At 42.4% G+C, this 25,110-nt stretch overlaps 1 protein-coding gene and 1 non-coding gene across 3 annotated transcripts in view; one reads left to right on the top strand and one right to left on the bottom strand.

The window, feature by feature from the left end:
• Positions 1-16,944, bottom strand: part of katnip (katanin interacting protein) — a 126,868-nt gene extending 109,924 nt beyond the window's left edge. The window contains exons 1-3 of one of the 2 annotated variants that reach the window (XM_073060830.1): positions 15,875-15,904; positions 4,480-4,547; positions 4,053-4,079 (exon numbers count right to left, since the gene is read on the bottom strand). Coding sequence is in view for 1 of the 2 variants with exons in the window: in XM_073060829.1 (XP_072916930.1) it covers positions 4,480-4,547; positions 15,875-15,881 (75 nt within the window). In the remaining variant the exon portion in view is untranslated. Of the gene's footprint in view, positions 1-4,052; positions 4,080-4,479; positions 4,548-15,874 lie in introns of both variants that reach the window. The other variant, XM_073060829.1, reaches the window with a different exon arrangement.
• LOC140736400 (U6 spliceosomal RNA) lies at positions 12,869-12,975 on the top strand. The gene has a single exon (XR_012100935.1). It is a non-coding gene; the product is annotated as a U6 spliceosomal RNA (small nuclear RNA).
• Positions 16,945-25,110: the final 8,166 nt, after the last annotated feature.

Here is a 25,110-nt window from a genome sequence, read left to right on the forward strand (position 1 = left end):
CCTTAGGGTCTTAAAACATTTCAATTAAGTCCCATTCACTCTTCTACAATCCAATGGGTACAAACCTAGTTTGCCCTATTTACTTATAAGACAACCTGCCCATTCCACATATCAGTTTTGTAACTCTTCCCCAAACTGCTTCCAGTGCATTTAGATCTTATCTTAAATAAGGAGACCAATACCCGCAAACAGTACTCCAAAGTGAGACACTGCTTCCAGCTCTAGTAATCAATTACTCTCACTGTAAACAATAATCTTCCATTACCTTTACACTTTGGCTTTGTTTTACTCCTGCCAAAATGGACAAATTCACATGTTACCACGTTATACACAAACTGCCAGATCTAGACCTATTTATGCCCATTTGCAATTCCTTCGGGTCTCCTTCACAATCTTTCTTCATACACACTTTTGTGTCGTGAACAAACTTAGTAAGTTGGTTCCCAATCGGGTCATTTATAAAATAAACAATCAATTCCAATAGTATACTGTTGGTTACATCTTGTCAAACAGAAAAGACCCACTTGTGCCTACTTTCAGTTTCCTGGTAGTCAGTCTTCTCTCCATACCCATGTTACTTTCTGTACTATCAATTCTTATTTCACAGCAATCCCTGATGTAGCTTATCAAATGCTTCCTACAAATCTAACTCCAGAACATCCTCTAGTTCTCCTTTACCCACAACACAGCTTACTTATTTAAATGTGTACTTCCATCAGTGATTCTTCAAATAAGCAACAGAAGATTTCAACTTGGAAATAGTGGTGTGGTGAGAACCCAAGGAAGACCCAGTAATATGGTGGAGAAAGTAGAAGTCAAATGAAGAGCAAACATGCCTGTGGGAGGAAAAAACCTGAATGCAGGAAATGCGAGCTACAGAACCAGAATTGTTTAAAACTGTTAAACTTACTATTGAATTCAAAAGTTGCAAAGCAATGAGTTGAAAAACCGAAATGTAGTTCTTCAAGATTTTATTGTTTTGTTGGAACAATACCAAGGAATTAAGAATTCAGAATCAGTATCTGGTTTAATAGCACTGGCATGTTGTGAAATTTATTGTTTATGCAGCAATGCATAACATAAAAAAGCTACAAATTACAATAAGAAAATACAGATACCCTGTACAGTACTGTATATTTCAGTTAACTGAGGCATTGGTTAATCAGGGAAGCTGCTTATTGGGACAACGCTTAACAAAAACTAATAGCCAGGATTCTATTTGTTTATTTGGAACTCTGTGCCACTTAATTAATTTAATTCTGCAGACCGTTACCAAACAGTTTCTAACTAACGTCAGTCACATGCACTTGCAACACTACACCGTGATAAGAGTAAACAGATTATAAACAGTGCCACTTGCGTGTGTTGTGTTCAAAAAGCAATGATTTTTGTCACTGGTAGTTGATGAGAAATATGCAGTAAGACAATTCAGAACTGATTTACTCACTGCAGTTTGAAGCATTCAGGCTTAGAGATGCCAGAAACGGCCGGGAATTAAAACAAAATAATTTCACTACTTCACCAAGTTAAGAAGTACAAAGAATTTGAAAGTATTGACAATTGTCTTGAATGTTACAATAAAAAATAAGTTTTGGAGGATGCAATCGTCAAAAGCTTGTATGAAATCTATAATTTGCACTAGATGATAGTGCCTAATGGTGACTCCTTTGCTTGCATCTTCAGAAACAGCTCTATTTCCATCTTTAATATCTTTATTTTTCCCTTTCAGGGTTCTTTTGAAGACCCTGACCTGGAGTTACATGCAGGCTTTGGTTCTTTGTGGGAATGGGACCCATTCTCGGGGTTCCACGACTGGCCACTATTCCACATGCCAAGGGTTTAGCCTGAGAATCTCGATCACGTTCGGAAGCCTAAGATCTCGGGGCTCTGAAAACAGGTGGATCAAGGGTCAGTATCATGGCAGGAGAATCGTGTCATCAGGGAGGCCGGAAAATCTTTCGCTGTGGGCCCGAGGACTTGAGATCTTTGCGATCTTTGGACACAGATCTCGAAAAAAGCGATGAAACAGACTTTTAAGATCATAAACCAGTGGGTTGTTGTTATGTCTCCCACTCACTGTGAAAATGGGGGACACCTCCCTCTCCCTTGCTAGGGAGAGAGAGGACCTGTGGTTTGTCAAATTTCAGATGAAATGCGAAGCTTTTGGGGTTAACTTTGGTCTGTGTCTTTGCTATCGCTTAGCTTACGCTTGTGCTCGGTAGAGGGTGCATATTTTTTGCCAGTGGGTGGGGAGGAGGGGTGACTGTTGCCCGCTGCCGTTTAGCGTGGGAGGAGGGAGCTGGGGGGGACTTTGGGATTCTTACGTTTAATTGTCATTCATTCTTTGGGGCACTCCTCTGTTTTTGTGGATGTTTGCGAAGAAAAAGCATTTCAGGATGTATATTGCATACATTTCTCTGACATTAAATTTGACCTTTGAACCTTTGAGATGTCTGTGTTGATTTTTTAATTTACAGTCATTCAAAAGAACAAGACTGACAACTATTAGGAACTAATGCACAGTTTTATAATAGAGTTGATAGTGCTCTATTTTGTACTGTATTTCACTTAAATACATAAATTGTTACTCAATTAAATGGTAGCTTGTCTTTTTTTACACCTTTTTAACTATTTCCATGAAACTCTGGCTAATTGGGGCAGCTGTTTAATTGGACCAAAATGTACTAGTACCAATGTGTCCCAATTAACCAGAGTTAAATCAAATAAATAGTGCAAAAAGAGAACAAACAAAAGTGAGGTACTGTACATCCGTTCATTGTCCATTCATTGTAAACAGGCACATAGAGAGCTGAGACCAACATTGTTCAGCCATGATCAAGTCAAGTCAAGTCACTTTTATTGTCATTTCGACCATAACTGCTGGTACAATACATAGTAAAAACGAGACAATGTTTTTCAGGACCATGGTGTTACATGACAAAGTACCGAAACTAGACTGAACTATGTTAAAAAAAACAACACAGAGAAAGCTACACTAGACTACAGACCTACACAGGACTGTGTAAAGTGCACAAAAACAGTGCAGGCATTACAATAAATAATAAACAGGACAATAGGGCAGTAAGGTGTCAGTCCAGGCTCTGGGTATTGAGGAGTCTGATAGCTTGAATCATATTGATCATATTGAATAACAGGACAGTCTTGAGGGGACTTGAGTTGCTCCCCTGTTCCTATCTTAAATTCCGAAGATTAAGTTAATTAAATGGAGAAATGAATAATTCAAATAGTTGTGTGCATTGTACAAAGCTATTAACTAATTGTGTGTATTATAAAGTTAGTGCTGGCATTTTAGAATTTGGGATATTCTCTTGAAAGCTACCAATTCCCATAGCTATCTTGCTCCCACTTACTTCCACAGAGCATTCTATAAAAACACCCCTGGTTCCTCCATTTCCAGTGGATCTGGTTTGATTCACCTTTGTACGTTTTTTATACGTTTTCTTTTTGCCTGATATAACAATTATCTGCTCTTCTGGTTGACAGAGCTCATGACATTGTCCATCACATAATCCACATTTCTATCTTAACTTCTGCTTATAAAAATCCATAGCTTTATTTATCACCATTCCATGTCCAAATTCCCTTTCCAGGGAGATTCAAAAGAATAATCCCAACCCCTTTATTCTCTCTTTTTAGTTGAGATAGCAATTTATTTTGATTTCTTTCAGGTGGTATATTATAGTTGCTGCTTCCTCTCCCCTCCACACTGGGGAAATCAAATCCAGGTAGCTGTTCACTTTGCTGAAACACTTCTTTGTTCACCTTACTGTCATTTTTTCCCAGTTTGCTTTCCATCAATGTCAGTTTGTCATTAAGCATATCTGCACTCCACCCAAATGAGACTTTCTCTCACTGCTTTTGTTTTACATTATATGCTATTAAATCTCTGGGTTCTTCTAGACCTAATGTAACTCATTAACATGAAACGTTAACTCTGTTTCTCCTTCGCACAGACGCTCCCTGACTTGCTGAGTTATATCAACATTCTCTATTTTTACTACAAAAGATTGAAATACGTTTGAGCCCCTTACACATGACGGCTTTGGCAATCACAGCAGCTGTAAGAGACAGAGAGAAATGGAATAGTAAACCATTCAAGCCACCAGTTAGAGGAATGATTAACACAATTAGACAGATGAATAGCAAGTGTATACAAGCTTTTGTTTTACTTTAATTAACTTGTAAGATGGGAATTGAATAAGAATGCTTTCCAAATATGCTATATTTTAGATTGTCCAAATTCCAATCTGCTGCAAAATGCTATTCAGATTCTTAAGTAGGACTCCTCTGTGATTTTTGTTTTTGAAATGAGGTTTATTTGACCCAAACCTAAAGCTACAATCACATGTACTGAAGAGAATAACAGCAAGAAAGGTCTCTCAATAAATAAAATTCCATAATTCTTTCAAATGTAACACACTTAAATGAAAATCTACTTCCTTAAGGGTTCATTCCTACCTCACTCCATTCCTCTGACCGCCCTTTGTCTCTTTTCATTTGGTCTGCATGTCTCCTTGAACAGTGACCTTTAGAAAAAGATCAACAGGGCATAAGAGATATAAATTGAGGAGACATTATATTAATAATAATGTTATCCACAAAAAGCTTACAAGATGAAAATTACCAATAAATGGAATTTTAAAGATTGTACAATTGCCCTAGTAAAGAAACTATTTATAGTCTGTGATCTCCGAGTTTAAAAACAACATTCCTCCTTCTGACGTTTGTAACTCCAAGTAAATATATGCAAGGTATTCCTGTCAGATCAGCTTTCATCAAGCTACTTATGAAAGATGAAATACCCATGAAATTCAGATATGCCCTGTTGCTTCATGAATGAAGGCATGTAAGGAATGTGGGGAAGAAGCAAGTTGGGAGGTTTGGAGGGGAAAAGAATCCAAAGTGTGAGGTCTAGATAACTGGAAACAGTTATGCAGAGGTGGATATACCTTTTGTATCTCCACAGGTGAATATACAAAACGGAGTCACGGGAACAAAGAACATTACAGCACTAGGACTTTGACAAGGCTTCCAAAGGTTTCAAACACAATGATGAGAATTTTAAATTCAAAGTACTGGGAAACCAGGAACTAACGTAGACAGGAAGGGCAGCAGCAAGCTGTTGAAGGTTGATATTGGCAAAGTTTTGAATTAATTAAAATTTACAAAATTGACATAACAATTTAGGAGTAAAGCCATGAAAGCATCACAGCAGATAAAATTTTAGTTTTTACAATGAGGTAAACAAAATTACAGAGATAAGGATAAGTACCGTAGATGTCGGATTATAAGCCGCTACTTTTTTCCCACATTTTGAACAGCTTTGAACACTGCGGCCTTTACTACGGTGCGGCTAATGCATGATTTTTTTTCATGCCGCCAAAAACATTTTGCCTCGTAACAGTAGACCAATAAAATTGATGAGTAGTTCACAGAGGTCCAATGAAATTGTACGATAAATCAAGCGCACTTTCACAATTAAATTATTGTAAATCAGTCATTTGTACTCACCCTCATCAACATGGAAAACACTCGAAGAAAAGCATTGTGCTGCCTTTATGGCAGTTATTTAGTTTATAATATTTTCGCTTAGTAATTCATTTGTTAGTTAAAGTTAGAAGTGTTTTAACTATATTTGTTTTCTGTACTACATCCCGGGATGCTATGACGTCACACCCGGTTTCGCCGCGTCTTGTGGGAAATACCGGTTTGCGATAAACGGGAAGGCGGGGGGCGAGCGGCGGAGCCAAAACGCTGCTTTTAAGTTAAAGACGATCAATAACTTTTCCTGGTAGGCTGCAGTATATATATTTTTTACCAGTCGTTAGGAGATATTGGAATGTTGTTCAGTAAAAAAGTATACGCAACGTATATTTAAAAGTAGCCGCGTTACAGGCACGGTTCGAAAAAAAGCATTTGCAATATGTATTTGTTTATGTTACCATATGGATTTAATTAAAAGTTAAAAAATCCTCACGTGTAATATCTTTCTGTGTAAATATCTCATATTACAACGTGGGACACCTGCGGCCGAAAATCCGGTGCGGCCTAAAATCCGGTGCGGCTTGTACAAGTACAAAATTGATTTTATTTCTAAAATTAGAGCCAGCGGCTTTTAATCAGGTGCGCTCTGTAGTGCGAAATCTACGGTAGTTCTTATATCACTGTTAGAAACCAAAAGCAAAAGCACAGCTAAGGGTTGAATAAGAGCAGAAATTATGAGTTCTCGAGATCAATTTAAGAATGGTAGCACTGACTGAACCAGTAATGTAAATACAACAGCTGCAAAGGCAGGGCAGAAAAAGGGTATCCTGCAATGATGAGTCATATCTCAAATCCTCGAAGCCTTTCTATAAGACAAATCACAAGAATGATAGAATAATCTCCACGCATGAATGAGTAGAACTTCAATGACATACAGGAGCTTTGAAACTATCCTGGCCAAAGCAATCCATTTGATTCTAACTCCATCCATCAAACGAACAATCACAACCTCCACAAGGGAACAATAACTGCAGGGTACATCATTTATTAACCAACACAATTTGGACATAGCCTTCTACACCCACTACTTCTATTACTTGGAAGGAAATATCTAGGAGGCACTTGGGAACCCTAACATCTGCAAGCAGCACTACAAATCATGCATCATCATCTTTGTAATACATTGTCATTCCTTCATCTTTGCTGATTAAATCCCAGAACTCTCTAATTAATAACAATTAGGAATACCTTCACCAGGAGAAATACAACAGTTCCAAGGTGGGCAGCTTAGCCCACTGAGTCATGAGCAATTTGGGGTAGATAATAAATTCAAACACTACCGAAGTACACATTTTGTAAAATAAAATTGACAAAATGAAACGAGAAAAGCTTCACTCCACAGATGCTGCCTCACCATTTGAGTATCTCCAGCAGATTTTTTTAAATTCAAATTTCTAGCAACTTCAGTTTTCAATGAAGAAAACAGAATGACTGATTGTCATAACATGCATAGAAAATAGGGTGAAGAATTGATGGTGACAACTTGTTTGGGCTTCTAGAGAAAAAGATGCATATCGTAGTAATCGTACCAAGAGCCAATATATGGGCTTTGTTAAGATAATTGGCTCCTTATTGTCACATGCATCCAGGTACAGTGAAAAAACCATCAGTGCAAGGGAAAAGCAGTAAGAATGTGCAAAATAAAGAGTTAGTTACAAGAAAGTGCAGTGTAAGCAAACAAAAAGTTAAAAGCCATGACAAGGTAAATGTGAGATCGAGCCTGTCTTATTATATAAGGGAACTGTTCAATGGCTTCATAAAAGAAGCTGCCCTTGTCCTGGGCTTTCTTACTCTTGAACTTTGAGTCTTGTGTCTCGTTGTTTCAGGCTTTTAGATCTTCTGTCCAATAAAGGGTGGGGTAGAGAGAGAACGTCCAGGCTATGTGGGGTATTTGATCCTGTTGGCTGGTTTATCAAGGCAATGAGAATGTAGACAAGAGTCCACGGAGGGGAGGCTGGTTCTTATGATGTACTGGGGTATGTCCACAGCTCACTGCAGTGTTCTGTGCTCTCAAGCACAGCAGTTGCAACGCCAAGCAATCATGCCTGCAGATAGGATGTTTTTGATGTGCATTGATAAAAATGGGTTCGGATTAATGAAGACGTGCCAAATTTCTTTAGTCTCCTGAGGAAGTAGTGGCACTGGTGCACTTTCTTCGCCATGACTTCTACATGGTCAGACCAGGACAGGCTACTGGTGATGTTCACTCCTAAGAACTTGAAATTCTCAAGCCTCTTGACCTGAGCACCACAAATGTAAACAGAAACCACACCCCGACAGTGAAGGAAAGGCGATGCTACTGCTAGATGCTGATAGGGAGTGAATAATGCCAGTGGAGACATAAACTTTTTTTTGGAAACTAGGATGGGAAGTAGAATTTGTAGAATCATCTACTATTATTTGACCCAAACATATCTGAGTGAACTTTCTAGAGCTACTCTTTCCATTCAGTCTGTAGATTGTTCCAGGCAGAGGGCCAGAAAAATAAGTGTATCATTCTGCCCAAAATATTGTATGCAGCCAAAGTTAAATGCAATTATCAGTTCAGTGAGAATGAAGTTATGGCAGAAATATACAAAACTATAGTGCATGATTACAGTTAAGGGCCAAGCAACAGTTGAGTAAAACATGGCTTTGTGTCCAAGATGAGGGGACTCCAACACTGGTTGAATGGGAGCTAGAGTAAGAACTTGCATGTCTTATTTCTCAAATTTGCAGCATATATTGTCTCAAAAGTTGATTTTTTTAAACATTAACTTGAAATTTCCCCATCGAAAGGGGCACTAAGTAAATTCAGCTGATAGATTAGTTTATTTTTGTATGCAAAATGGTGTAATTCAATTTATTAATTTGGATTAGAATGTATATTTCATGGCAGCCATTTAATTGTTCAGCTTTTTAATACAAAAGGATAAGACATCTCGAAGATGTGTTCAAAATTTTCAGGTTTATGGATATGGACTGTAGTTCATATTAGCCTCTTTCAGTTCAATGTTTTTTATTGTTCTCACCCACTCTTTCTTGTTGCAGAATGGCAGGCTGGGCGTTTGGGAGATCTGTTAGTTTTTTGTGCGACGGAGGGGTTGAGGGTGTTGGGGGGTTTGTAAGTTTTTGTTTCTTTTTTTGTGCAGGGAGGATTGACGTCTTTCTTTCAACTGCTTCTATGGTTTTCTGTATTCTATAGCTATCTGAAGAAGATAGATTTAAGAACTGTATTCTGTATGTATGTTTTGATAATAAAATGAACCACTGAACCGTTGAAATAGATACTGTACTAGTAAAAATTTACTTGTGGATAAACTTACTTGTAGTTGTTAATAATTCTGTACCAAATCACCATACTTAAGAGAAATGTCAGGGAATAATTTTTATACTAAAAAAATGATCATGTTTACCCAGCAGTGGCTCACAGAAGATTTCACTTTTGATTCTGTAATTGAATCTCAGCAGAATGACAAAAATCACATAATGAGTACAACTTCTATTTTACTGTGACCACAATTTCCCAATCTTAACCAGAATACAACAGATAGAAAGTACAATACTTTCCTGCAATTGTGCTGCTGATTATAGTATCCCGCAGAGCCTAATATGTGTAAATAATTTTTTGAATATACTCTTACAAAAGTCTTTTTTTTTCACTGCACATAGCAAGAAAATGAAAATGCACAGCATTTGCACAAATCTTGGCAGTATGGAAATTTCCTGCAAGGCAACAGAGCAGATGTTAGGTTTCTCAGGAAAACGCTGTGGAGTCTAAACTTCAACGACGTTTTGCGTGAACGACTACTAAATTACAAGGGAATATAGAAAAAAACGTAAAAAGGACAACATTACTATAAGTCAAGGGTTATTTCAAGATGCAGGTAGATTGGGAAAATGAAGCTGATGCTGGATCCCAAGAGAGGGAATTTGTGGAATTCCTATGAGATAGCTTTCTGGAGTAGCGTGTGGTTATGCCGACCAGTGGAACAGCTATTCTGGATTGGGTGTTGTGTAATGAACCAGATTTGATTAGGGAGCTTAAGGTAAAGGAACTCTTGGGAGAGAGTGATTATAATGTGATAGAATTCACCCTGCAGTTTAAGAGGGAGAGGATAAAAGTCACATATATCATGATTACCATGGAGTAAAGGAAATTACACAGTCATGAGAGAGAAGCTGGTCAAAGTTTATTGGAAGCGGACACTAGCAAGGATGATGGCAGAACATCAACGGCTGGAGTTTCTGGGGGCAATTCAGAAGACACAGACAGACATCCCAAAGATGAATAAGTATTCTAAAGGGATGATAATGAAACAATGCCTAACAAGGGAAGTCAAAGTTAGCATGAAAGATAAAGAGGGCATACAATATACCGTAGATGTCGGATTATAAGCCGCTACTTTTTTCCCATGCTTTGAACAGCATTGAACATAGCGGCTTATAATAAGGTGCGGCTAATAGAAAGTTTTTTCCCATGCCGCCAAAACATTTTGCCTCGTAACAGTAGACCAATAAAATTGATGAGTAGTTCACAGAGGTCCAATGAAATTGTACGATAAATCAAGCGCACTTCACAAATTATTGTAAATCAGCCATTTGTACTCACCCTCATCAACATGGAAAACACTCGAAGAAAAGCATATGATGCAGCTTTTAAGTTAAAGGCAATCAATCTGGCGGTTGAACAAGGAAATCGAGCTGCTGCGCGTAATCTTGGCATACATGAATCGATGGTGAGACTGTGGAGATTTAATTTGGGACTGCCGCTTCAGGTCAGGAATGGCTCACGTGATATTAGACAGCAGTACAAGGGAGGGAGGGAGCGAAACTGAGGATTCCGCTGCACCGAAACTGCTAGCGATTCAGTAAACAAAAAAACAGTAAAACTCGTGTGTGAATGGTATCGGGCCAATAAGGACACAAGTGTCCGATGTTACCAAATACCGGTAGGTATAACAAAGTTTAGCCTTACCAAATATGTGTAGCGAGGGTTTGGTTTGGGGGAAAAAGGAGTATAAATAAGAGCAGAATGTAAGGGGAAGGCAAAACGCGTTCTGCAATAAAGCCACGCTGCACTGTAATCCGGTGTTGGTTGTCTCTCTTCCAAAACGAACACAGGGCAGAATTTGAAGCCCAACACGTGTAATATCTTTCTGTGTAAATATCTCATATTACAAGCGGCCGAAAATCCGGTGCGCCGAAAATCCGGTCCGCCGGAAATCCAGTGCGCCGAAAATCCGGTCCGCCAGAAATCCAGTGCGCCGAAAATCCGTTCCGCCGGAAATTCGGTGCGGCCTAAAATCCGATGCGGCCTGTATAATTAAAAAAATGATTTTATTTCTAAAATTAGAGCCAGCGGCTTTTAATCAGGTGCGCTCTGTAGTCCGGAATCTACGGTAGTAAAAATTAGGGGGCAAGTCAGAGGATTGCAAAACTTTTAAAAATGAACAGAAAGCAACTAAAAAGCCATAAGGAGAGAAAAATGAAATATGAAGACAAGCTAGCCAATAAAATAAATGAGGATACTAAAGATTTTCTCCACATTTTTTCTCCAGGAGAGATGAAAGTGTATATTGGACCGCTGGAATATGACGCTGAGGAGGTAGTAATGGGGGAACAAGGAAATGGCAGATGAAATGAATAACTATTTTGCATCAGTCTTCATGTGGAAGACACTAGCGCTATTCCAGAATTTCAAGAGTGACAGGGGCAGGAGTATAGTTTCTAGTTGGTAAGCTGAAAGGTTTGAAGGTAGATAAGTCATCTAGACCAGATAAACTATACCTCAGGGTTCTGAAAGAAGTAACTGAAGAGATTGTGGAGGCATTAGCAATGATCTTTCAAGAATTGATAGTTTCTAGAATGTTTCTAAAGAAATGGAAAATTGCAAATGTCACTCCACTCTTTAAGAAGGGAGAGAGACAGAAGAAAGTAAATTAAAGGCCAGTTAGACTGACTTCAGTGGTTAGGAAGATAATAGAGTACATTATTAAGGGTGATGTTTCAGGGTAGTTGGAGACACATGATAAAATCAGCCAAAGTCAGCATGGCTTCCTTACGGGGATATCTTACCTGACAAATCTGTTGGAATTTTGAGGAAATAACAAGCAGGATAGACAAAGGAGAGTCAGCGAATGATAGTTACTTTGATTTTCAAGAGGCCTTTGACAGGGAGCCGCACATGAGGCTGCTTAACAAGATAAGAGTCCATGGTATTACAGGAAAAATACTTGCATGGATAGAAGATGGTTCCATCCATGCCAGAAAATGGTGGCACACTCAGATGCTGCAGGTATTATGAGGCCAACCAAAAGTGTTAAATGTATCTTTTTATGATCGCAAGACCCTGCTGTACATTAAGAACTTAAAGTACTGCAATTCTACCTTGTCAGTGAGTTTGCTCATTGGTAGAGAAACTGAAGGCACTAGACTTGGTGCTGATGGGACTGCTGCCTGCTACAAACACAGCACATGAAGATGACGTGCAGGCTAACAGAAAGTAATTGTCTTAGTCACTTTGCTTGCGATCGCAAATGGAATGCTGCGAATCTGGTTCACTGGTTCACCGGTGACCAGTGGTTTCGGACTAAGGGAGAGCTGCACAGCCTCAGGCGTAGCAATGACTAGGCATCAAACTGCTGTGTCGCCGATTTGCAGCGTCCAGAAGAGAGGTGTTGGAGTTGGTGCCAGAGGCATCAGTGCTGCCCTTCAGAGTTCGCTTGGCAGAAGACAAACTGTATTGTGTTTGACTGCAGACTGCTGTAACATTCATGGACTCAGGGACTTGGACTGAATTTTGTGTGACTGTATTTTGCTGCTATCTTACATGTGTTATATGTGCCTTGTGCTGTGTATGACTGTTGCTACTGTGTTTTTCATCTTGGCCCCACAGTAACACTCTTTCATTTGGCTGTACTTAGGGTTATTCATGTATGGTTGAATGATAGTTACAACTTGATCAGATCAGCTGATTGGCAGGAGGCAAAGAGTGGGAATAAAGGGAGCCTTTTCTGGTTGGCTGCCAGTGTTTAGTGGTGTTACACAGTGGTTGGTGTTGGGATGTTTCTTTTCACAATATATGTCAATGATTTGGATGACAGAATTGATGGCTTTGTGGCCAAGTTTGAGGATGATATAAAGATAGGTGAAGGGCGGGTAGTGCTGAGGAAGCATGAAATCTGCAGAAGGACTCAGACAGATTGGGAGAAAGTGCAAAAAAGTGGCTGGTGGTATATAGTGTAGGGGAGTATATGATCGTGCACTGTAGTAGAAGGAATAATGGGGCAGGCGATTTTCAAAACTTCAAGAATAAAACGTGGTGCTCACTTCACCAGCACATAAACTAAAATTGGAACGATACAGAGAAGATTAGCATGGCCCCTACTCGAGGATGACATGCAAATTCATGAAGCGTTCCATTTTTTTAAAAAAAAGAATCAAACTTGCAAAGTGTTGTGTATTTAATATTTGAGTAATATTGAAAATATATTGTTTGACTGTTGTATATTCTTTGTTCTACATAATGCATTGCAGTTATTTGTAAATTTATACTTTAAAAATATGTAAAGATCTGTTTTTAAAAAAAAACTCCATGAATTTACTTTCAATTAGTTTAATATTTTGGAGTTACAAAACATAACAGTGATGAAGAGGAAGGTTTTAATGACCTGAGCCTACCTACCTGTTGAAGTGCAGAGAGCGTTCAAGTTTTTTTTAAAGCGCAGCATGCTTTCTTTGCAAGAGAGAAATGATTCAGTTTTTTAGAAGGTCCAAAAACAGACAAATTCACAGGTTCATAAACAGTGAGTCCCAGGTGATAATATTAATAAATAAATAGAAATGGCTGACTACATTGCAAAGATAGAGGCATTCAGTTGCACAGTGGATAATTGGCTCATGTATTCTGAGTAAACTGAACAATATTTTGAAGTAAATGAAAAAAGCATGTGTCAGTTTTGCTGTGTTTAAAAGCATAGTTTGCTTAGAAGCTTGACTACTGCAAACAAACCAGCCAAAATTAGCTTTGCTGATATTGTAAAGGTAATGCAGGAACTCTTTAGGCTTCATAAGCAGAATCAAAAGGAAGGAGAGTCCATTTCCGTGTACATGGCTGAACTGAATGGATTGTCTGAGCATTGTCAATTCAGTGATGGGTTAGTGAAGCTCTAAGAGATTGTTTAGTTTATGGAATCTTACAAGAAAACATTCAAAAATGTCTCCTGAGGCACAACTCACATTTAAAAGAGCACTTGAAATCACTGTACTAATGGAAACCGCAGCCAGAGATGCAATTGAGTTGAGTCAGAAATGAGAGTGTGAACAAAATTGCAATGTCTAAACAAAAGCATGCCTGGATAAACAAACTGCATTCCCATTGTGGCAGGGGCTCACATACACCAGTCCAAAGCAGGTTTAAAGCAAAATGTGTTTTTAAAAAAATGTAGGACACATACAAAAAGCATGTCAGGCAGACAAAAGTAAGTGGACTTCACAGGGAAGAGAATAAGATAAAAAGTCAAGTTGCAGTTTCAAAAAGAGCACTAATCTGCATTGTTCATGAAAAATCTGGTAATGATGAGAGTAACACAGGAATGAGTAGCCTTGAGATTTATGATATATATTGAGTCACAAAACATAAAACAAAGGGACTTGGGAGTCCTTGTGTAGGATTCTCTAAAGGTTAACTTTCAGATTGAGTCATTGGTAAGGGAGGCAGATGCAACATTAGCATTCATTTTGAGAGGCCTAGAATACAAAAGTAAGGATGTAATCCTGAGGCTTTATCAGGCATTGATCAGACCTCACTTGGAGTATTGTGAACAGTTTTGAGCCCTTTATTTAAGAAAAAATGTGTTGGCATTGGAGATGGTCCAGAAAAGGTTCACAAGAATGATTCTAGGAATGAAAGTGTTAACGTGCAAAAGTGTTTGATGGCTCTAGGCCTGTACTTACTGGAGTTTAGAAAAATGAGGTTGGGGGAGTGGATTTCATTGAAACTGATTGAATATTGAAGGACCTTCATTGAATGGATGTGGGGAGGATGTCTCCTATGTGGGTGAGTCTAGGACCAGAGGGCAGAGCCTTAGAACAGAAGGCGCCCATTCAGAACAAAGATGAGGAGGATTTTCTTTAGCCAGTAGTGAATCTGTGGAATTCATTGCCAAAGACTGCTGTGGAAGCCAAGTCATTGAGTACAGTTAAAACAGAGGACAATAGGTTATTGATCAGACAGGGTGTCACAGGCTATGGGGAGAAGGAAGGAGAATGGGATTGAGAGGGAAAATAAATCAACCATTATGGAGTGGCAGAGCAGACTCAATGGGCCAAAAGGAAAAGATGTTATAATTTTGCTCAATTAAGTTTTGTCCAAACCAAATTTGAAATGTGGTGTTCAGTTCTGAACAGGAATACTACATTGGCCTGAGAGGTGGCATAAATCCATTCAATGATATCACGCACAGTTAGTACTGAATTATGAAGATAAACTTGCCTTGTCCTCCTCTAATTATACCTCTAATTTGATCAGGTCAGGGTTGCTACCTGATCAAAAATGTGATTAAAAAGATTTATTAAATTTGACAAGTTTAGAAATTTGCAGATATTGCTTCACAAGAAAGCAACTGTATTTAAGTTAAATAAGACAAATTGACGAAACTGCAGTTTTGAATACCAAAGAGATATTAAAGGCTTGCGTCAAATATTGAATCTTAATGAATTAAGTTACAAGACAAAATAACCTCTACTCAACTGCAGTAAAGCAATATAAAAGAAAATTAAGATGATCAACTTTTGACAAAGTTAAAGGGAAAAAACTACTGCTAAGTGGCGAGTTAGTAGCAATATGTCATTAACATTAACGCTAAAATTGTCATTTTCTCTAACATACTCAATATGGACACTCTTCGGGGTAACCTTTAAAATGCACACTATATGAACAGAACCCCAGGGAAAAGCCAAGCCTAAAGAAAAAATGAACAGTACAACAAGCACTGATGACAGAGTGAAGTCCCATCACCACAGCCCTAGCAACAGGTTTCAACCAACAAGAGATCAGCTGCCTGTCTGTATTGTGTACATCTCTTTAGCTACTAGCTTTAGTCTGGAGCTTGGACCCCTGTACGCGCTGCCTGCAACCGGTGTAAGCGGAATGCGAATGGGGGTGAAGACTAGGGAAAAGCCCGATGCTTTGGGAGGATGTTCTAGGGGCTTGCTGGTTAAATTAAATAGGAGATGGCGGGCAAACCAGGAACGGGGTTATGCCTAGAAGGGGGACTGGTATCTTCCGACACCGGCATAGGGAGCAGACCCGACGCCGCCTACTCACTGTCCATGCCGCCGCTGGCTCCGGCTCCCGGCCCGGCCGCCGCCGCCGCAAATTTCCGGTGAGTTTACAGGTTGCGCCGGTAACGAGGGGCAACAGCCAACCAAAGCCCACTTCCTGTCGCCACTAACCAATAGCTACATCGCTTTGCTGCTCAGTGACCGGGGGTTGGAGGGTCTGGTCCTGTTCGCGGCCTGTGGGCCAGGCTCTGGCATCGGTGCTCTGCCCCTGACCCATCCAGGTTCGGTAGTGTCAGGCAAGAGAAATTCTGCGGATGCTGGAAATCCCACACACACGAAATGCTGGAGGGAAAAGAGTAAAGTGTGGACGTCTCGGCCCGAAACGTCGAGTCTTTTTTATGTAGATGAGTCCCTCCAACATTTTGTATGTGTTGCTCAGTAGTCACAGCCTATGGCCACGGACCCAGGCTCATCACTGCAGATCCCTACGCCCGGACACCACCGAGTATCCAGGTGCTGGCTCACTGCCCACAAAGTTAAACTTCATGCTGCTCTCCGCAGGCCCATGCACTACTCTCAAGGTCAGTGACCTGCAGACTCCAGCACCAGGACCGCTGGAGGAACTCAGCGGGTCAGGCAGAATCTATGGAAGGAATAGGCAGACGAAGTTTCAACTAGAAATCCCATTATCTATCATATGTTTGTCCTAGCTCTGAGATTTCTTGTGTCTCCATATGCATATTGGTGTTAACAAATCTCAGTGTGGCTCAGAAAACCCTAGTCATTGCTGGCAGACCTCACTTTGTCTGGATTGAGTGTCCCTCAGATCCCTGCTCTATGCCTAACCTAACTTTGTACAGATTTGAGCTTTTCTTGAAAGGACTCCAGATTCTGTATTCATGCACTACCAGCTCAGCACTCAAAAACCACCATCAATACTGCCCTCTCCCACAGCTCCTCCATTTCCTGTACTTCCATCTTCACAACACTCTCCCACTGTCATAACAGGGATAACTAAAGCAGAGGTTCCCAACCTGGGTCCATAGGGTCCTTGCTTAATGGTACTGGACATTGCATAAAAGAGTTTTGGAACCCCTGCACTAAAGGCATCTTTTTTACCCCACCCCACCCCCTACTTTCTGTAGAGATCATTCTCAAGCTCCTGGCACTTGTCCCTGTAAGCATGACAAGTTGCCCCTCTTCCTCCCTCCTCACAATTCAGGGCCCCAAACAGTCCTTCCAGGTAAGGTGACATTTCACCTCTGAGTCTGTCTGTCAGTCATCTGTTCATCTGTTCAATCTGGTGCTCCCAATGCGGCCTCCTATACATCAGTGAGACCCGGAGCAGAATGGGGGATTATTTCATCGAGCACCTTCGCTCGGACCACCACAGAAAGATCTTCCAATGACCACCCAATTTAATTCTGGTTGCCATTCCAATTCTGACCTGTCTGTCCATGGCCTCCATTACTGGCATGATGAGGCAGCTCTCAGATTGGAGAGCTTTTCTTCAGCACTTTACCTCTTCCACTTATCTCCACCCAATTTCTTACATCATCTCCCATCACCTAACTTCACCTGTCACCTTCTAGCTCGTACTCCTCCTTTTCTTATTCTGGCATCTTCCCCCTTTTCAGTCCTGATGAAAGGTCTCAGCTCGAAACATTGACTGCTTATTCCCTTCCCCTGACTTGCTGAGTTGCTCCAGCATATTCTGTTTCACATTTGAAAAGCAAGTTCCCACAGGCTCCAATTTGATCATCACAAACAGGAGAAAATCTGCAGATGCTGGAAGTCCAAGCAACACACACAAAATGCTGGAGGAACTCAGCAGACCAGATAGCATCTATGGAAACGAGTAAACAGTTGAAGTTTCAGGCTGAAACCCTTCATCAGAACTGGGGGAAAAAAGATGAGGTCAGAGTAAGAAGGTGGGGAGAGGGGAGGAGGAGTACTAGGTGGTAGGTAATCGGTGAGACGTGGGGAGAGGACAAGTGAAGTAAAGAGTTGTGAAGTTGATTGCTGACAGAGATAAAGAGCTGGAGAAGGGGGAATCTGATAGGAGGGGACAGAAAGCCATGGAAGGGGGAGGAGCACCAGAGTGAGGTAAGGATTTGAGGTGAGAGATGAAAATGGAAATGGGAAATGGTGAGGAAGGGGTCTATAACCTGAAGTTCAAGAAATCGATGTTCATTCCATCAGTTTGGAGGCTACCCAGATGGAATATAAGGTATTGATCCTCCAACCTGAGTGTGGACTCATTGCAGCAGTAGATGAGGCTATGGTCTGAGATGTTGGAATGGGCAGGTGTGGCATTTGTTCTGCTTGCCATCTCCAACAGGATCCCACCCCCAAGCACATCTTTCCCTCCCTCCCCCTCATTTTCCAATTTCCACAGGGACCGCTCCCTACACGATTCCCTTGTCCATTTGTCCCTCCCCACTGATCTCCCTCCTGGCACTTATCTTTACAAGTGGAACAAGTGCCATATCTGTCCCTACACCTCCTCTCTCACTATCATTTAGGGCCCCAAACAGTCCTTCCAGATTGCGTGACTCTTCACCCGTGAGTCTGTTGGGGTCTTCTCCTGTATCTGGTGCTCACGGTGTAGCCTCCTGTATATTACTGAAACCTGACATAGATTGGGAGGTCACTTTGCCACTCTATCTGCTAGAAAAAAACGGGATCTCCTGGTGGCCACCTATTTTAATTATACTTCCAACTCCCATTAAGACAGGTTAGTCCATGGCCTCCTCTACTGCAGTAATGGGGCCACATTGGAGGAGCAACACCTTATATTCATTCCATCTAGGTAGCCTCCAACCAGATGGCATAAACATCAGTTTCTTGAACTTCCAGTAATAGACCCCCCCCCCCAACCCCTTTGACCATTCCCAATTCCCATTTCCCTCTCTTGTGTTATCTCCTTACCTGCCCATCACCTCCCTCTGGTGCTCCTCTCACTTTACTTTCTTCCATGGCCTTCTGTCCTCTCCTATCAGATTCCCCTTTCTTCAGCCCTTTATCTCTGTCACCAATCAACTTCCCAGCTCTTCCCAGCCCTTCCCCTCACCTGTTTCACCTATCACTTACTACCTTGTACTTCTTCCTCCCCCCCCCCCCACCATTTTCTTACAATGGTGGGGGGTGAAGGAAGAAGGACAAGATAGTAAGTGATAGGTGAAACAGGTCAAAACTGGTCATCTTTTTTCTCCAGTCCTATCGGACTCCCCCTTCTCCAGCCCTGTATCTCTTTCACCAATCAACCCCAGCTCTTTACTTCATCCCTCCACCTCCTGGTTTCGCCTACCACCTTGTGTTTCTCTCTCCCCTCCACCAACTTTTAAATCTACTCCTCATCCCATCCTGCCGAAGGGTCTTGGCCCGAAACATCGACTGCTTCCTCATTTCCATAGCCGCTACCTGGCCTGCTAAGTTCCTCCAACATTTTGTGTGTGTTGCTCCAATTTCATAATGACAGGATGATCTGTTTATTGTTGATGATTGAAGCATAATTATAGCCTCGGGCACCTTTCCCTGCTCTACAAAACAGAAGCAAATGAGGCACCTGAGACTACTTATCTGAATCATATATCCTAAACTTGGCACCTCTGGCAATGTGGTACTCTATTAACATCTCAAAGTATCAACCTAGTTTTTTTGCTGTTAGGTCTGTGAAGTGGAACTTGAAGGTAGAACCTTCTGGGAACTTTTATCAGACACAAAAGTTAACCAAATATAGCACCAAGCCCCTATACATGCAGAGAAAGCACTTAGCTCTGTAGCCTCAGGCCCAAATCTTCAGCTCAGAACTCTAAAACTCAAAGCTTAGCCAAGGTGTGGAACTTACCAGAGTGCTCTTGGACATGGCTCCCTGCCAGTACGTGTAAGAATGGAACATGTCTGCATTCTTCAGCCAGGGATTAAGAAATATGCATAACTGATCATTGTCTGCTATATCCTGGAGCACAGGTAACTGAAGAAAATTAATAGGGCCCCTATTCACTTGGACATTAAGAGGTTGCTGCAAATCCCACTCAATGTGTACTATTCTTGGAAACTTGCAGATCCAGTATTTAGAAGGATCATTATTACTTGAGTTTGCAAAGTGATATACATGTATACTGCATGTTAACCATTACAGCTCCAATAATGCTTGCAAGCCATGGCATTCTGATACCATACTGAACTTGTTGAACGAAACCCTTTATTTCTGTCTTGCTGTGGTTAATAATAGGAGGCAGACAAACAATATCTTTAGTGATTTTATTTATATTTCAATTTTATGAGTAGACTTATTTGCATTAACACCTTGAAACTGTGGTACATCCTAGGATGCATTGGGACATCTCATCAGTGATTTGACTTGGGGCCATCAGGTGTTTCAACATCAGACATTCTTGCCCAGCTGACCCAGCAGGAATGATCAGACCCTGGTTTGTGTCCCAGCAGCATTGGTTCACAGGTCACACCTCTTGATCCAGAGCCCTCTGGAGGCTCGCTCAGCAGCCTCTGTGATGGTCCTGATGACTCTTTTCTTAGCAGTCCCTGTAATACCAAGGAGAGAGTAGGTTCTTCACAGTAAGCAGCCAGCAAAACCTCTACACTCCACCTCTACAGGCTCACCTCGTGCTCTCCAGTGTCTCTGGCACTGCTGTACCAGCTCCTGATAATTGGCGTTCTTATGCTCAAACGCCTCCTCAACCCAGTCTTCCCAAGGAACTGTCAGTTCTACCATGCCCATCTGCTTTGAGGTTTCTGACAGAATGACCATGTCAGGGAACTCTAACTGCTTGCCAAGAACGACTTTCAGTTGCTGATCAAACGCGATGAAGCCTGCTGGTGATCTGGGCTGAGGCTATGGTTGGTCTTCAGCTTTGACAAAGACTATGGGCATTCTGAGATGGTGGAGATGCCTACTGTTGTCAATGGCCAAGGAGATAGTTTCCTTCACTCTCTTCAGCATCTGGTCATAGTGCCAGTAGTAGCAGCATTCTTCCAGGGCTTTTGGTCAGCTGTTGAGAATATGTTCCAGAACCCCTCTGCCAGGGCCCAAGCAAAAAGTTTTGCTGGGATAGGCAGGACATCACACAGCCTGGATTGCGAACTTGATACGCTGGGGTTCTGCCATCCAGATGTTGAATCAGGAGATCTTTTGCAAGAGCGCACCCTCTCACCTTGTCCAAACTCCCTGCTGCCTAACTCCTACCATCCTGGTGGTATGCACTTCCTTGACAAGTTTGCATCTGTCCCTGCCCTGGGCCCAGTCAAAGCGGGTTGAAGGGAAACTGACCAGTAGACACTGTCCCTACCAAATCCCTGTGCCTCAGATGTGACTCCACTGTGTCCTTGTCACCTCATCTGGAAGGACTATTTAGGGCCCTGAATGGTAGAGAGAGAGGAGATGAGGCAACACTTCACCTGTGAGTCTGTTGGGCTCACTTATTGTGTTCAATGCTCCCAGTGTGGCGTCCTGTTTATCGGTGAGACCCAACTTAGTTTGGGAGATCGCTTTGCTGAGCATCTATGTTCTGTCTGCCAGAACAAGTGGGATCTCCCAGTGGCCGCCCATTTTAAATCCACTTCCCATTCCCATATGTCCATCCATGGCCTCTACTGTTGTGATGAAGCCACACTTAGGTTGGAGGAACAACACCTTATATTCCATTTGGGTAGCCTCCAATCGGATGGCATGAACATCAATTAATCAAACTTCCGGTATTGCTCCCCACCCCCCCTTCACCATTTCCCATCCCCTTTTCCCTCTCTCACCTTAACTCCTTGCCCGCCCATCACTTTCCTCTGTGCTCCTCCCCCCTGTTTCTTTCTTCCATGGCCTTCTGTCTCTTTCACCAATAAACTTCCCGGCTCTTTACTTCATCCCTTCCCCTCCAGGTTTCACCTATCAGCTGGTGCTTCTCTTTCCCCTGCCCCCTCCTTTTAAATCTACTCCTCTGCTTTTTTTCTCCAGTCCTGCCAAAGGGTTTCGGCCCAAAATGTCAACTGTACTTTTTCCCATAGATGCCTACTGAGATCCTCCAGCATTTTGTGTGTTGCTCGAATCTCCAGCATTTGTAGATTTTATTTTGTTTGTGATATCTATTGAGTAAGTTGTTCTTACTTGTCTGTCCTGTAATATTATATCTAGATGGTTATTATGGGTTGTCCTATCTGTAATAATAGTTCAGTCATAATGTAACTTGTAAGATTCTGACTCTAAAGTTGGATTAGGATTGCACTTATAATAAAGTATTGTGCCTTCTATGAGTTTGTATTTTAAAGCAATATTTTAGTGAATGATGTTTGCTACTTGATTGTTCCTGTGTAGGGAATCAGGTTGAGTTAAACTGCTGCAGGATCCTGTAATGAGTTGGATTGTTTCTGCTTACTCTTGGCATTTTCTGCATTTATCATCTTGAATTTGTTGATCTTTTATGATATGATTTTGATAACATTTGTGTTAACCACCTGGTCCTGTATTGCCATAAGGAACCCCTTGTTTCTGGGAAGAGGAGGTGTTTGAGCATAAGATCCCATGAGGCGGCGTGGCACGGCAGCAGCAGCCTTTCAGACCTGGTATCACTTTAATTTAATTTTCTATTCTAAGTTTGATACACAATTTTTCGATTAGGGCACATGGATAACAGAGTGGCTATCTACCATCACCAGATACTACTACAATACAGAGATCGCCCAAAAACAAACCTCCACAAAGATCTGCTGGCTGAATTACGCGACGTCGGCTTGCTGAGGGGAACGGGCCTACATTCCTCAGACTCGCCTGATGCTGGTAGCCAGAGACAGAGACATCGAAAGCGATGTGCGAGGAAGCAGAAGCAAGGCAAACGGGCAGGGGTCTGTGCCAGGCTAAAAGCAAACCCTAGCGGCCGGCTCTCCCATCCATTCTTCTCTCCAATGTCCGCTCCTTGGACAATAAAATGGACTACATCTGACTCCAACGTAATGCTCGGCAGGAGTACAAAGTTTGCTCCGCGTATGTCTTCACAGAGACACGGCTCACTGATGGGATTTCGGACACTGCCATTCAGCTAGACGGGCTAGCTTTGTTTCGTGCAGACAGAGATGCAGCTCTCTCCGGTAAGACTCGCGGTGGTGGCTTATGTATCTACATCAACACGGAATGGTTTAAGAACTCTGTGCTGGTTTCCAGACACTGCTCATTGCTAGTGGAGTTTGCGGCTGTTAGATCCAGACCATTTTATTTGCCATGGGAATTCACCACTGTCCTTATATTCGGTGTCTACATTCCCCCCAGCACTAATGCTAAGGAGGCGCTCTGTGAACTGTACGGGGCTATTAGAGAACTGCAGAATGCACACCCTGATGGGCTGTTTATTGTCACCGGTGATTTTAACCACGCGAACCTTAAGTCAGTGCTCCCCAAATTCCATCAGTATGTGGACTTTGCAACGAGGGAGGAGAACGTGTTGGACCTGGTTTACACAAACATCCCCGAAGCGTACCAGGCAGAGCCCTGCCTCCACCTCGGATACTGAGACCACATCTCTGTTATGCTAATCCCAGCATACAGACCACTTGTCAAACGCTCCAGACCAACTCTGAAACAGGTGAAAACCTGGCCAGCAGGAGCCATCTCCGCTCTTCAAGTCTGCTTTGAGAACACTGACTGGCACATGTTCAGGGAGGCTGCAACCGATGGCGACTCTGCCAACTCAGAGGAGTACACAGCATCAGTGACCAGCTACATCAGCAAGTGCATTGATGATGTTACTCTGTCCAAGACCATCACTATACGTGCCAACCAGAAGCCATGGATGACTGCAGAGGTGCGTGCGCTGCTGAGGTCCCGCGACTCCGCCTTCAGAGCAGGCGACAAGGCAGCTCTAACAATAGCAAGGGCCAAACTGTCACGGGCCATCAGAGGGGCAAAGCGTGCACACGCCCAGCTAATCCACAGCCATTCCAGGACAGCAGCAACATGCGGCGCATGCGGAAGGGCATCCAGGACATCACCAATTACAGGACAACATCACCTGTCTGTGCAGGTGATGCCTCCCTCCCAGATGCCCTGAATAACTTCTACACCCGTTTTGAGGCAGAAAATGACGTGGCGGCGAGGAAGTCCACCCCTCCTACAAATGACCAGGTGCTGTGTCTCACCATGGCCGACGTGAGAAGAACCCTGTGCAAGATCAGACCACGGAAGGCTACTGGACCAGACACCATCCCTGGTAGAGTGCTCAGAGGATGTGCAGACCAGCTAGCAGATGGTCTCACTGACATCTTCAACGTCTCCCTGATCAGCGCCACCATTCCAACGTACTTCAAGGCCGCCACCATTGTCCCCGTGCTGAAGAAGTCTTCAGTGTTCTGCCTAAATGCCTACTGTCTCATTGCACTTACGTCCATCATCATGAAGTGTTTCAAGAGGCTAGTCATGAGGCATATCAAGACCCTGCTGCCCCCCTCACTGGACCCTCTGCAGTTTGCTTACCATCCCAACCGCTCAACAGATGATGCCATTGCCACCACCCTCCACCCGGCCCTAACCCACCTGGACAAAAAAGACATACGTTCAGATGCTGTTCATAGACTTCAGTTCAGCATTCAACACAATCATCCCTCAGAAACTGATTGGAAAGCTGAGCCTACTGGGCCTGAACACCTCCCTCTGCAACTGGATCCTAGACTTCCTGACTGGGAGACCTCAGTCAGTCCGGATCGGGAGCAGCATCTCCAACACCATCACACTGAGCACGGGGGTTCCCCAGGGCTGCGTGCTCAGTCCACTGCTGTTCACTCTGCTGATCCACGACTGCTGCAACACACAGCTCGAACCATATCATCAACTTCGCCGATGACACGACCATGGTGGGTCTCATCAGCAAGAACGACGAGTCAGCTTACAGAGAGGAGGTGCAGTGGCTAATGGACTGGTGCAGAGTCAACAACCTGTCTCTTAATGTGAACAAAACAAAAGAGATGGTTGTTGACTTCAGGAGGGCACAGAGCGACCACTCCCCGCTGAACATCGACGGCTCCTCAGTAGAGATTGTAAAGAACACCAAGTTTCTTGGTGTTCACCTGACGGAGAATCTCACCTGGACCCTCAACACCGGCTCCATAATAAAGAAAGTCCAGCAGCGTCTCTACTTTCTGCGAAGGCTGAGGAAAGTCCATCTCCTACCCCCCCATCCTCATCACATTCTACAGGGGTTGTATTGAGAGCATCCTGAGCAACTGCATCACTGCCTGGTTCGGAAGTTGCACAACCTCAGATCGCAAGACCCTGCAGCG

This window comes from Hemitrygon akajei, chromosome 11 (assembly GCF_048418815.1).
Source record: "Hemitrygon akajei chromosome 11, sHemAka1.3, whole genome shotgun sequence".
Classification (NCBI taxonomy): Eukaryota; Metazoa; Chordata; class Chondrichthyes; order Myliobatiformes; family Dasyatidae; genus Hemitrygon; species Hemitrygon akajei.